The sequence below is a fragment of the Nyctereutes procyonoides genome, unplaced genomic scaffold (assembly GCF_905146905.1).
Source record: "Nyctereutes procyonoides isolate TBG_1078 unplaced genomic scaffold, NYPRO_anot_genome, whole genome shotgun sequence".
NCBI lineage: Eukaryota > Metazoa > Chordata > Mammalia > Carnivora > Canidae > Nyctereutes > Nyctereutes procyonoides.
This window is the reverse complement of record NW_026575051.1, coordinates 12,794,457-12,807,956: the sequence shown is the minus strand read 5'-3', so window position 1 is coordinate 12,807,956 and position 13,500 is coordinate 12,794,457. Positions and strand designations below refer to the sequence as shown.

The window sequence follows — 13,500 nt, the reverse complement described above, 5'->3', positions numbered from 1 at the left end:
AATAAAAGAAGTACTATTTCACAAGAATATGGAGAAGAACCAAGTAAAATATAATAGGCAAAGCATATTTATCATATAATTATATTCTTCATTATCATCAACTGGCACAGCACCAATCATGAAAAACTATCATAAAAACTACTATTTGGGGTACCTGCATTGCTTAGTCAGTTAAGCATCTGCCTTTGGCTCAGGTCATGATCCCAGGGTCCTGGGATTGAGCCCTGCAACCGGCTCTCTGCTCAGTGGGGAGTCTGCTTCTCCTCTCCCTCTGCCTCTCCCCACTGCTCATGCATGGGTTCTTTCTCTCAAATAAATTCTTTTAAAAAAAAAAAAAAAACCTACTATTTAATTACAAAGAAATTTATAATCTCCATTAGTTACACTTTTTCCCTCAGAACTATTTCTCTCTTCTAATACATTTCCATGGCTCCTAGAGTAAAACAGATTTAATTACTGATGCCTTAAAGCAACTCCTACGTAAGGCTGTCCAGTGGAATCACAAGAGAACTTTAAAAAAAAATACTCAAAATTCCAGAATTACCCCCTCCCGACTCCAGCTTACTGACTCTGAACTCCTGGGGAGGCCCTGGTACCTATGTTTTTAAAAGTTCACCAAATGGGGGTACCTGGGTGGCTCAGTCAGTTAAGCATCTGCCCTCAGCCTGGGTCATAATCTCAGGGTCCTGGGATCGAGCCCCACATCGGGCTCCCTATTCAGCAGGGAGTCTGCTTCTCCCTCTCTGCCTTGCTCCTAATCTCTCTCAGTCACTCTCTCTCAAATAAAATCAATCTTAAAAATAAATAAAAATAATAATAAAAAAATAAAAGTTCACCAAATGATCATTATGCAGGTGGAAATCACTACCTTTAAACTTTAAAATTTTTAAATCTTAACAAATATCCACTGAATGCATCACAACAACCCTGTAGGGTAAGATAACTTATTATTCTCTATCTGGCAAGAAAGAGAATCAAATCTCAGAAAGATTATATGACTTGCCTAAGGTCAAAGAGGTAGTAAGAGGCAGACATAAGACTAAAATACAGTTCCTTTGATTCTTGATTCAGTATCTGAAAAAGGGATCCTGAGTCTCCCTCATAATACTGTAGTGCTGTCTTTCCACAAAGATTAAATTACCCGCCTGAAGTCAAAAAAGTTAATTGGACAAGAACCCCAAATCCTGTCTTGCCGCCACCACCTCTCCCCATCGAACAGGAAAGAGAAAACAGACTCCCTCAATGGCTTACCACTAGCCTTTAGGAAATCTACCCAGAAAAAAAAAAAAAGAAAGAAAGAAAAAAAAAAAAAAGGAAATCTGTCCAGTAGCATTACACTGCTTAATTTATTACATGAATTGAAAAATCAAAATAAAAAATAAATTCTTCAGGAGCATACACTCACTCACCCTCATCCATATCAATTGGATCAGGCCGCGCTGGTTTTGTTTCTGGATTTGGATCTATTTCTCCAGGTTTAAGTTTTCGTGGATCATCTGTTGTTTCCTCTTCGTTGTCTCTCTGTGCAGCTTTATCCCTAGAAAAAGGCCCAGAAAAGTTAGTCACACTATCCTATCATTCAGTCTTAGCTATACCAGGTTTTCTAGCACTGGCACTCTCTTCTTTCAAAAACCCAACAGATGGGCATTCACAAAATAAAGTGATTCTACTATTGCTTCACCTGAGAGAGATGGTATTAAAATTCTCATTTCAATGAGTGTTTCTTTTCACTATAAAATACAATCCAAGAAGCTCCTTAATCGCAAATACAGGAAAGATTTACAAATAAAAACTTTTAGTAAAGACTCAGGATATCCCAGTTACCTCTCTTTTGAGTATGGGTGATTATTTGTTTTTACAATTTTTTCCTCGATTTTCCAGAATAAATATATAAAATGTATATATTTATTCTTTTAAAAACTATATAAGAAGTATATAATTTCAATCAACCACATGAGACTTAAGAGTATATAATTCCATAGCTTTAGTTCCTTTGCCTTTACTCAGATCTGCAACTGTATGTTTAAAGACAGAACAGTGCTAAAAGTTTATTGGCCTCCTTCAGGAAATATACACACATTTTAATACTACTTTTGGAAACTGACTTACAAAAGAAACTCATAGTGTTCCAAGCACTGGGCAGCTGTTCTTCCGATGATTGGCGCAATAGTCCTCCACTGAGTTGGCATCAACTTGGCCAAATGCAAGAGTTTTTCTTCTTCTTCTCTGGACCACTCTGTTTTCTTAATGCTTGGATCCAGCCACTCATACCTATTAAAAAGATACCATTTTACACACTATTCGGTCCTCTAGCATGAATATCCTATTTACACATTAGATATACTAACCTCTAGTGTCTGAAAAACACAAGCTAACTCTCAGCCTTTGATTATGAAAGCTGTTCTTCTTTCACAACCGATTATTCATTATTTGGTTAACTTTATCCCATTCAATATTCCCTAAATCACTAAATTCTACTATACTTTAATTATGCAAGACTAGTAATGCTTGAAAAAGGTAACCTAAACGAAACATGATCATATGCCTTCTTTCTCAACTATCAAATGTTTTTATTTTATACTTTATTAGAGGTTTTGAAATTATCTGAATTAAGACAGTAACACCTCACATATTTTGTGTTTCTAGTTTTCATAGCACTGTCTCATACTTTGATACAGTTTCCACAACACCTTGGCTTACTTCAAACGTATGACTTACACTCATTAACTGGTTTCCAACATCACATGCTTTATTTGGAGTTTTTAAATTTAAGTAGAACTACTATGCCATCCTCTCCTATCATGCCACCCAACCCACCTTTTCTATCCAGTCTATTCAGCTGGCAAATAAGATATAAGCCTTACTAAATACTGGGGCAGGAGCTAAGCTCCACTAAGAGAAGCAAAAATCAAAACTTCAGGCTGACAACCATCTTCCTCTTTGGGATTCAATCTCTACATTCTGATCCTTTCTCCCACCCAGGTGCCTAGGAAATTAAGTCACTCTCATACAATCCAAAATATGATCCTAGCACCACATGGGTCAAGGCTGGCACCAGATCATTCATGCCATAAGCTTAATGTTTACACTATCCTGTCTGTGACTTAAAAGGGAACACCACAGATGCAGTGTTCGGTTAAGTTATATTCTGAGGTAGCAAACATACAGTATTTCAACTGCATTAATAAGGAAACTCAAGTAACTGTGAGCTAGCCTAAAAAATTAACCATTATTTATCGTTAATTTCTTTGGGAAAGTAAGTTCTAAATCAACTTATAAATTTCTGGAACATGATCCATTTATAAACTGGGGTCCATCAGTACTAAAAGTAAATTTATTTTAAGCCTCCCAAAACACTCTCAAGCACATTAACTCTTTTGAATCTCATATCTCTATAAGTTAGGGCCAAGTATTACTATCCCCATTTGGGGACAGGAAAGAGGAGATAGAAAAATGGTTTGTCTAAGATCACACAGGAAGCAAGTGACAGCTAAGGCTTAAATCTAAATTCCCATCTCCCACACCATACTTTCTGTTATATCACATTGCCTGCTTTCTTTGGCAAGGTTCAAAGAACTGACATTTTCCTCATCATAATTAAGGTCGCTTTCTGTTTTCCACTCATTAAGTGGTACATACCATCTGGCTTTGCACTGCTTTGCTGATTTTCTATGCAGCAATGAGGCAATCCTAGACCACTGGTTTTTTCCATATTTCATTACTGCTGCTTTCAGAATTTCATCCTAAAAAAATTGTCAAAGAAAAACAATATATTCAATCATAAAATTCCAAGTGAGAAAAGACAAAATTTAAATTAACTCTGACAGTATTGGTAGGGAGAAAGAGAAAGTCATAAACATACACATACACACACCCTACGTTTTGGGGGGAAAAGGTACAAAACTTCATTTATTATAATAATAAACAAGCTAGAATTGGCAAAATGCAAAAACTTCAGAAGAAATCCCTCAGAAGGACATCCTACCCCTCTTTATACACAACCCCATCCCCACCCCCAATAAACTAGGGAGTACAGCCCAATGTGAGAAACCCTACTTGGCAGTGATTAACAAAAAGTACACTCCTGTGTTTGGGTGTCATCATCCTCAAAAGGATACAGCTCAATCATTTATTCATTCATTCAAAAAACATTTCTTAAACACCTACCTTACACCAGGACTTGTATACTGAGGAAAAGAGAATGAAATAGACCTCATCCAGCCCTCAAGAAGCAAGTCAAGACTCTGGTGAATCCATTCTCCACTCCAATTTACAAAGGTCATTTTCTCTCCAGTCCCATAACCCCTGCTTCGACCCAAAAGTCCACATTTCAGGTCTAACCTAAGAATTAAGTATTTCTTCTCTGCTGTACCAGTCAGCTCTTCCTCCAGGCTCTAGTTACTGTTTCATCAGGGCACCCATTCTGATATGGAATTCACCAATTCCAGGGGAGTCCAGAAAGGTAAGCCACAGACACCAAGAAGAGTGCGCACTTGGGGCATTTTACTTGAGGCTTTTTTCCACACTGAACTTTAGATACATGCCTCATACAGGAGCCATTCCATTCCACCCCATTCCACACACACCCCACACTCCCCCCACCCCACCCCATCATCAGAGATTTTTAGACTGCAGGGCTTTGGCCACTCTACAGGAATCCTGCTGTTATTTGATTTTGTACATCTGTCTCTCCCCCAGAAGTCCTCTCTCTTCCAATTTAAACAGCCTGGTTTCCTCCGTGCAGGCTGTGAGACAAGGTTGTCACTATGTGTAACTTTGTTACAACACTGCTAGACTTAAACACATCTTCAACCGAGTACATACAGCAGTTACCCACCCTACTAGATTCATCTCTTGCCAAACAATCTATTTCATGTTGGTTACTATCCTAGGTTCTAGGGGTCCTCTTGCAGTGCTGTTTCCTAGGGGAAAGCAGTATCAGCTAGCAGTTATCAACTAGCACCTAACTCAAAGACTACTGTGTGCCAGATTGCTCTATATGTTGACTCGTTTCATCTTCAAAATAATTCTTATTTCCATCAGAAAACTGAGGCTCTGAGAGCTTAAGAAATTTATCAGCATCACACAGAAGACTGATGCTTGCAAAAAGGCAAACCATTCTATACCAAGTGGATGAAGGAGGTGCCATGGGACGACGGGGGGTGTAACTCATTTTTACAGAGTGATTGGGCAAAAATTCCAATAGTTTCTGAACTGGTTCTGAAGGATAGTTAGAAACACGTCAAGCAGTGTGAGGACATTTCAGGAAGGCACGAGAAGTAGAAAGACACGATGCCTAAAAAGATACGATGTGCTCAGGAAACTGACAAATCCAGCGCACTCTGGACACAAACTGCACCAAAATCCTGTTCGTTATTTTACTCCTTCCCTACAGCCCTCCGGCTAGCCATCGGCATCCTCCGTTGCAGTCCTGGAAGCAAATAACTCCTGCGGGCAGTCTGTCCTCTCTGGCTTCTTATCCTAGCTGAGGCGGAGCGACAGGAAGGCACAGGCCTGGGGATCCGTCGTGAGGACGCACAAGTCCTGCCTTAGGAACAGGTGACAAGAGAGCTGCGGGCGCAAACGGGCTCTGAACCGGGCACTCAAGCTGCCAACCCCCTGCAAGGAAGTCCGTGAAGTTGCGGCCACAGCACTTCCCTTTACGTGAGTTGTCAGAGAGGCACCGAGCCGGGGCTGTGCCGGAGCACGGAGGACCGGCTCTCGCGGAGGTCCTACCCCGCCCCCTGCACTCGGCGAGTTCCTCCAGGACTGGGGCGCGTCCTCAATTCAACAAAAACATTCACTAAGGGCCTAACGAGTGCCTCGCACGTCAAGTGGTTGGATCACAGTCCCCGTCCTCGGGGCGCTCCGGCGGCGCAGGGCCGGACACCGGACTAGGACCCCGAGGGGCGCCCCGCGGGCCCGTCCCCGCGCAGACCCCGCAGGGCATCCTTCTCGCCTCCGGGACCTCCGCGCGCCTGCGCACAAACTGCCGAAGGGGGCGGAGGGCAGCGGACGGCGGGAAAAGGGGACTTACCTCGGTATTCCTCCACACGCCCCCCTTGATCATAATTCGAGGCATCTTGGCTGCGGGGTGTCTCGGCAAGCGGCCGAGAGGAGCTTCACAGAAGTAGTAACGGCGCTGCGGCCACGGGACCTAAAGCCGCCACTTCCTCCAAGCGCGACCTTCTGGTTTGAAGAGATGTGCGCAGGCGCAAGGCGGGGTGGGGGGGCGGTGCGGATAGGGGGAGCGGTGTAGCAAGTCTCGCGAGAATGCGGTTCCTGAAAGGAATAAGTGCCTTGTTAAAGCTCCAGCCTTGAAAGACCGACAGAACGCCGTCAAACCCCTCTGACTAAAGCGCCCCTACGCCGCGCGCATGCCCGAAACAGGTTGGAGGAAAGCACGGCTCTCGCGAGATATCGCGGGTGGCTCTTCGCAGGGAAGGGGGCGGTGGGATTGATCGTGACGTCACCTAGTGGCGAAGCGAGGGGACATCACGGGTGCAGAAATAGCCCAGATGTTCTAGGAAGAGCTTTGTTCGTTTATTATTTTTTTTTCATTTATTAATTTAGCGCTTTATTAGGCATTTAACTAATAGGACTTTATTCGCAGAATACTCAGGAAAAGGAGCTAGCTTAAGCCGAAGCTTTTTAATCCGTAAAATAGAGATACTAGTGCAGCAACCTCATAGGGCTGTCCTTCCTAAGGATTAAATGAGATCATAAACCTCGCCAGCCCAGTGTCTGAGACATTCCTGCCCCCCAAAAGTGGCAGCTGTTGTTATAAGAAGGACAACCCCAGATGATCGGCGATTATCCCAGAAACCTGCAAAACTATCTTGTCAGTGTTGTTCGTACGTCGCTGTTCAGTCCATGTGAGTTGCCGTTGGTGGGCACTGGTATTCAGACAAACTCGGGTCGGATTGGAATCTTGGCTCTCTCATCAACTTGGGTAATAACCTTGCTGAATCTCAGTATCCTCATCTGAAAAGTTAGCCATTTTGGAGTTGGGTTTTTTTTATTATTATTATTATCTGTAAGCAAGATTCCTAACAAATCAGAATTAGACCGGTCCTCTCTCAAGAGCCATTTCTAGATCTAACATTACAAGGGTGCATGATGATGGCTTCTCCTTCCCTCTCAGGACCACCTTTTACCCTCTATGTAAACCTCTGTACCAACGGGAAAACGGTGCTTCTCCAAGGAGCTTTATGAACACTTGCTGGGAAATTGTCACAAAATACTGGTGTTTTGAAAACAAGAGATATACCACAAGAGAGTGAGATCCACCATGTCTAGGATGTAAATCGTGCCCCCTTGGAGCATGCATCGTGCGACCTGCCTCACCGGGACAGAGCAGTCCTGTCAAATGTCCTCCGCTGCACCCTTGAATGTGCAGACTGCATGTCTCACTTAAGGATTCAGAAAATGCAACATCACGCCAGGTCCAGGATGTCTAAAACCAGATCGAGTAGCCATGAACACAAGAGGCTGTCCTCCTTTTCAGCGAGAGGATAAATTTCTCTTACTGTTAGTCCCACAGTTTGTTATTTCGTTACAGCAGCCCTAGGAAATGAATACACTCCTTTTTAACATAGGATTTCCAAATGAATTTGACCCTGGAAATCTTTCTTCTTATAATGTCTACTGATATTTAGGAAACATAGGGAAATTCTGGCCCAGGAAAAAGAAGCTGGAGGTCCATCCAGCTTACAGAGGAGTGACAAGAAATGTTAGCAAGAGGGTTTGTAAGTTGCATGTTTCTCTACCTTTCACTTCTTCCTGAGGCGCCAGCTTTGACTGGGCCGACTTTGCTTAGCCAAGAAAACAATCAAAATTCTAGTTCCCTTCTTGTTTTTACCATCAAAGTGTGCAGGGAAGGGATAAATTAGGGTCAGAAGCCTGTGACAGGACCGGCCGGTGAAGCCCGCAGGATGAATGTAGGGGTGGCACACAGTGAAGTAAACCCCAACACTCAAGTGATGAATAGCCAGGGCATCTGGCTGGCCTACATCATCTTGGTGGGACTGCTGCATGTGGTTCTACTCAGCATCCCCTTCTTCAGCATGCCTGTTGTCTGGACCCTGACCAACGTCATCCATAACTTGGCTATGTATGTCTTCTTACATACGGTGAAAGGGACACCCTCTGAGACCCCTGGCCAAGGAAAGTCTCGGCTACTGACACACTGGGAACAGATGGACTACGGGCTCCAATTTACCTCTTCCCGCAAATTCCTCAGCATCTCTCCTATTGTACTTTTTACCTCCTGGCCAGCTTCTACACCAAGTATGATGCTGCTCACTTCCTCAACAGAGCCTCATTGCTTAGTGTACTGCTGCCTAAGTTACCCCAATTCCACGGGGTTCATCTCTTTGGCATCAACAAATACTGAGGAATAGGGCTGGGTATAACACTGGACCAAAGGGCTAGAACATCCTTTCCTTCTCTGTATTGTCTTCTGTATCTTGAAAGCCTGAGAACTATATAACCTTTCCCAAACTCCAGAAAGAAACAGATTGGAAAATGGGGCTCCTGGGGCCCAGCCCTAAGAGCAGATTTTTTTTGAATCATGAAAGGTAGGAAAGATAAGGGCTAAGTCACTCTCCCTCACAGCAGGAAGCCATGTTTAAATAGCTTGTTTGGTAACTGAGCAGCTTGTTTTGTGATTTTTTCTAGGTCTTCTACCCACACCACTTTCCAGCTCTGTTTTGCTATGTATTTTCCTTATAATATACTTTTTTTTCCAAAAGGAAGAAGGAGGAGGAGGAGGTGGAGGAACCTGTGACACCGCTAAGGCATTAGGGGCTGGGGATAGCCACTCTCCTAATCTTCATCATCTCCCCAAATAAACAGATACAATTTCAGTAGAAACACTGCTATTTTGCAAATATATAATTTCAAGACAAAACCTCTAGCCCTGCCCTGTTTACCAGATTGCTACCCCTAAGCCTCTCCCTTCCATTTAGAAATCCTCAGGTAATGTAGGAAGAAGCTAATGTCTGAGTAGAAATGGAATTGCACACACCCTAAACACTAGCAATTCATACCATAATGCTAAATTGGCTTGGGTTTCACCTACTGATACTTTGTGATGGATCCAGTTGTAGTTTGTAATTTTTTTCCCACAGGTGTCCATATTCACTATTTCTAGGGAGTCCTCTGTGTCCTGAGGTAGCAAATTGTTCCCGAAGAGATTTTGTTTTCTCTCAGGCCACAGAGGTTCATCTTTTTTAGCTTATTTCTTGGTTTGGAATCAATATTCTGATCAGGTCATTTATAGCTAGGCCCTGCATCCACATGGCACAGACTAGGGATTTATTTCTCACAAGACACTTTTCTACGTTCATGTACCACACCCCTGACCCATATACCCAACTACATCCCAAAGAGTTCCGCTTGTGTCACAGCTTCCTCAAATTCAATTTCCCAAAATTAAGCTCCTCCATAAAGCCTATACTTCTCCAGCATTCCTTATTTCAGTCAACAGTGCCAGGCTGTCATAGATAATGGTATAAGTAGTTCACTGCCCAAGGGACAAAAGAGAGCTGAAATCTAGCTTGCACGCTGCTTACCAGGCACTGCATCTGCACACTGTGTCCACCATGAGGGCATCTTTCTCTAAGTGTCTAAAGAGATCACATGTTGCCCTGGGAAAAGCACCACCATCCACCTTGCGGCCACTTGTCCTTTTCCCATAGCATCTCCCACCCATATCCAAGTCATTTCAGAGCCCTGCACTTCTACCTCCTAGTTAGACCTCAAAACCATCTCCTCTGTGCCACTTCTGTAAGTTGCCAGATTTTGCAAATAAAAATGCAAACTCCCAGCTAAATTTGAGTTTCAAACAAAAAAAAACACAGTTTTTTGACTCGTGTGTCCATTCTGTCCCTTTTCTAAAAGGACCCCAATTTTTACTCCAGCCCACACTGCACCCAAAAAAAAGAACACATTTCTAACCAGATGATATGAGCCACGTGCAAACCATCACCACTGAAAGCTGCCCCAGTAGAGTTCCCATATTTGGTGGAGACAAACACATTTCCTTAGAAATCAAGTCATTGGCATATTCGGCTTCTCACACACTAGGAGGCTGGGTCCTTCCATGCACATTAAGAAATGTTTACTTTTTACATACGTATTTCTTACAAAGTCCAGGTTGGGGAGGCTCAGTGTTTACTCTTCAAGTCAGCAGGGGCCCCCCACCCCCCAGGGTAACCCTTCCTAGAGTTCCCCAGCATTGAAAGGACACCACATAGGTTCCCACATCCTTTCCGAGAGCCCACTGGGAGGCTGGCCAGTAGACCATCCTACATCAAGCCCATTGCTCAGTTTCAGGCCAAGGCATCACTCTGTCCTGATTTTCAGCCTCTCAGTCACTGGCATAATCTGGAGGAGCTCTGGCTCTAACATACTTCAGCAAGTCAAATCCTATAAACAAGGTTTTTTTATCTGCTCAGCTTCTGAGGGCCAAATGCCTCAGAGCAAAAGGAAACAGTCTAATCAAACTGGACACCTCATATTGGAAATGTAGACAATGGAATGATACAGACTATTCGTAAATCGTGCATGGAATGTAAATTATTAGCATCCTAATATCTTAATATTTGATAACTGAGAGTGTGGAGACCATACTAACAGTATTGGAATTGTCTTCATTTAGTTTATTTGGACTTCAGAGTCCCTAGCACTAAACAGAATATTCCCTCCACCATAGGAGCCCATTGTCATTTTTCTCAGGATCTGAAATTAGAATACCTTGCGTACAATGCCAAGTTGTTACCCTAATTTTTTTTAAGATTTTATTTATTTGAAAGAGAGAGAAATAGCATCAGAGCATGAGCGGGGGGAGGGGCAGAGGGAAATGCAGACTCCCCACTGAGCAGAGAGCCCGACATGGGGCTCCATCACAGGACCTGAGCCAAAGGCAGACACTTAACTGACTGAGCCACCCAGGCATCCCAAGTTGTGACTCTAATGAATTTATTTGGAAATGTCATGTACAATCTGTTTCTATTAAGCCTGTGAGCTGCAGTTATTTAAAGAAATGAACATATGCACACACCCACATGCACACCTGCACACCCATGCTATTTACCATGGAACCTAAAGTGAGGTGAAGGGAATTTTCACATCTTAAAAGAACCAATATTTTTGTGCCTAGAAAGAAGGACTGGAATGACAGTCCTTCTATGTCATCCACATATTTTTCCCATTTGGCCATTTGGTCTATGCATTACTCTCCCCAAGAGATGCATGCACATGCCTTTATGTCCTGCCCAAAGTTAGCAGTGGAACTCCTCACCTGCCAGCTTTTGTCAATGCCATGGAGTAAGTCCTGGCCACTGAGATGTGCCCACAGAGAACCCCAAATCCAATAAAAAAATTACCCTGACTTCCAGGAGACGGAATGTGGCCCTGTAACTCCAGGAGGTCAATTATTCAATAGCTTTCTTTTTTAATCATACCTACTTCAGTTTAGAGCAGCATGTAGGAATTATATAGACCTCCTTGAAATTTTGAGGCTGCTATGCATCTTCTAAAACTGTACTTCAGTTGCTTAATACATTTACTGGGACTTTGGAGAGACTTCTTCCCTCCAACACACCAGAATCCCCTCTGAGAGCAGTTTCCTGTTCCACCTAGATAATCCCATCTGGAAATTCCTGCAGAACCATTTTTTGCATATACACTGTGTTCTCCATTACCCATCCACACGGGTGGTTGCAATTGACCTTTTCATATATTTTAAGTAATAGAAGCACAAAAACTTTTTTCAGGAGTGAATGTATCTGAGAACATCTGTTGACGCCTTCTTTTTTCTTTCCCTTTCTTAATTACTTGGTCTTATTTTCTTTTCTGGATTTTGCTGGGGATGAGCTTTGTGTCCCAGGGGCAAGAGAATCAGCACAGAGGCATGCTGATGCTAACCCAAGGAGTGGTCAGACACAGTTGTTGGCAATATAACCACCATGTTTTCTGCTAGTTGGTCCAATGATGTGTATGAAGAAAGCACAAATGTACTGTGTTCTAAACCTGCTTTATTTACTCTGGCTATGTCTAGAGATATTGTTTTGACAGGGAAAGAAATCATATCTCGTGTCTTGGGCATTTTGAGTGTCAGTCTGGGCCCCAATTCTCTTTCCACTTTAAGGTTTTAGGAGACCAGACCTGCACCCCCCATTAGCCAACCAGAGGGTCTCCTTGGCAGAGCAGACTGGCTATGAAAATGCCGAGTCACTGGCTTGACTACAGAGGGTCACAGCCCACCTATATACAGTTGACTTCTGTTCCCATCTTTTTCTCCAAGTATTTGCATCTTGTCTGATTGATGAAAGGCCCTAAGATTTAGGACTGGTACTCACTGAGCTCTCGTTCTGCATGGCTGTGTGAACAAACCATCAGAAATAGGGAATGGAGTAGCAGGACAATGTACGAATTACCACTGGCGATCCAGCCTTCACATCTTTCTGACATGTACCAAATGAATAGGAGAGAAAAATCTCAAATAGTATTAATAAAATGAGAACAACTTTACCAAATTAATGAAAGTTTCATACCTGCATTCTACCATTGATTTGAGAGCATCCTTCAAAAACTAAATTTAATTGAATAAAACTGAAGGCAGGCTGTCTACCAGTAGAACAGTGCATCAGTGTTAAGTTCCCTGAATTTGGCATTTGTATTGCAACTGTTGGGAGATCTCCTTGACCTTCAGAGATACATATTAAAGTATATAGTCTATAGGAGTAAAAGGTTATGACATCTGCCACTCATTCTCAAATAATTCCACAAAATAATAATAGCAATGAGAGAGAGGGAGAGAGAATGCACAAATTTTGACAAATGTTAACAATTGTAGATTCTGGGGGAAGGATATGTAGGTAGTTGCTCATTGTATGATTCTCACAACTTTAAGTTTGAAAATTTTCAAAATACAAAGTTAAGAAAAGAAAAGCACAATGATTACTCATCAAAGTCAAACATTTGATTTAGAACAGTCACACTGACAGAAGTGGTCAATTGGAAGAGGCTCTCCAGACTACAGTCAGTGCATGCTCTGTGGGCCTCTTTCTGTTCAGGATTGTCTTGGGGAATCCAAAGAACCTGTGGATAGAGGCATGGAGTTAAAGGTTGTGCTCCATTACAAGACTAACCATGCTCAACCAACACACTCAACTAGCAATGCCTGGCCATGATTTCGGCCCAAGGGACCACGTTGGGGTAAAGGACACCATCCACTGGGCTTTGCCTTCTCTCCTCTCTACTGCAAAGCCTCTCAAAAGCCTCTTCTGGGCTTGCCTTCAGTTTTTATACTATTCTATGAAGGTTCTTTAACCCACCAGCAGGGAGCAAATTGTGTATCAAGGGGGATGCTGGTTGCCAATTGTCGAGCTCCTCAACCTCTCTTATCTCATTCTTCAGCCTGTTGGCCTTCTCCTTCACCCAGAAAGGCAAGCTGTAGGAAGAAAACAACACCTGAGTTTGAGTTTGTCTGAT

The 13,500-nt window shown here is 42.9% G+C and overlaps 2 protein-coding genes and 1 pseudogene across 2 annotated transcripts in view; 1 reads left to right on the top strand and 2 right to left on the bottom strand.

Moving 5' to 3' along the window:
* Positions 1-6,364, bottom strand: part of CDC5L (cell division cycle 5 like) — a 42,709-nt gene extending 36,345 nt beyond the window's left edge. Inside the window, exons 1-4 of the mRNA XM_055330652.1 lie at positions 6,038-6,364; positions 3,640-3,743; positions 2,110-2,271; positions 1,410-1,537 (exon numbers count right to left, since the gene is read on the bottom strand). Coding sequence (XP_055186627.1) covers positions 1,410-1,537; positions 2,110-2,271; positions 3,640-3,743; positions 6,038-6,082 — 439 coding nt within the window. The 5' untranslated portion in view covers positions 6,083-6,364. The remainder of the gene's footprint in view (positions 1-1,409; positions 1,538-2,109; positions 2,272-3,639; positions 3,744-6,037) is intronic.
* Positions 6,365-6,856: 492 nt separating this feature from the next.
* Positions 6,857-8,792, top strand: LOC129512946 (ORM1-like protein 2; annotated as a pseudogene).
* Positions 8,793-12,023: 3,231 nt separating this feature from the next.
* Positions 12,024-13,500, bottom strand: part of SPATS1 (spermatogenesis associated serine rich 1) — a 58,432-nt gene continuing 56,955 nt past the window's right edge. Inside the window, exons 7-8 of the mRNA XM_055330835.1 lie at positions 13,344-13,459; positions 12,024-13,107 (exon numbers count right to left, since the gene is read on the bottom strand). Of these exons, the coding sequence (XP_055186810.1) occupies positions 13,079-13,107; positions 13,344-13,459 (145 nt within the window). The 3' untranslated portion in view covers positions 12,024-13,078. The remainder of the gene's footprint in view (positions 13,108-13,343; positions 13,460-13,500) is intronic.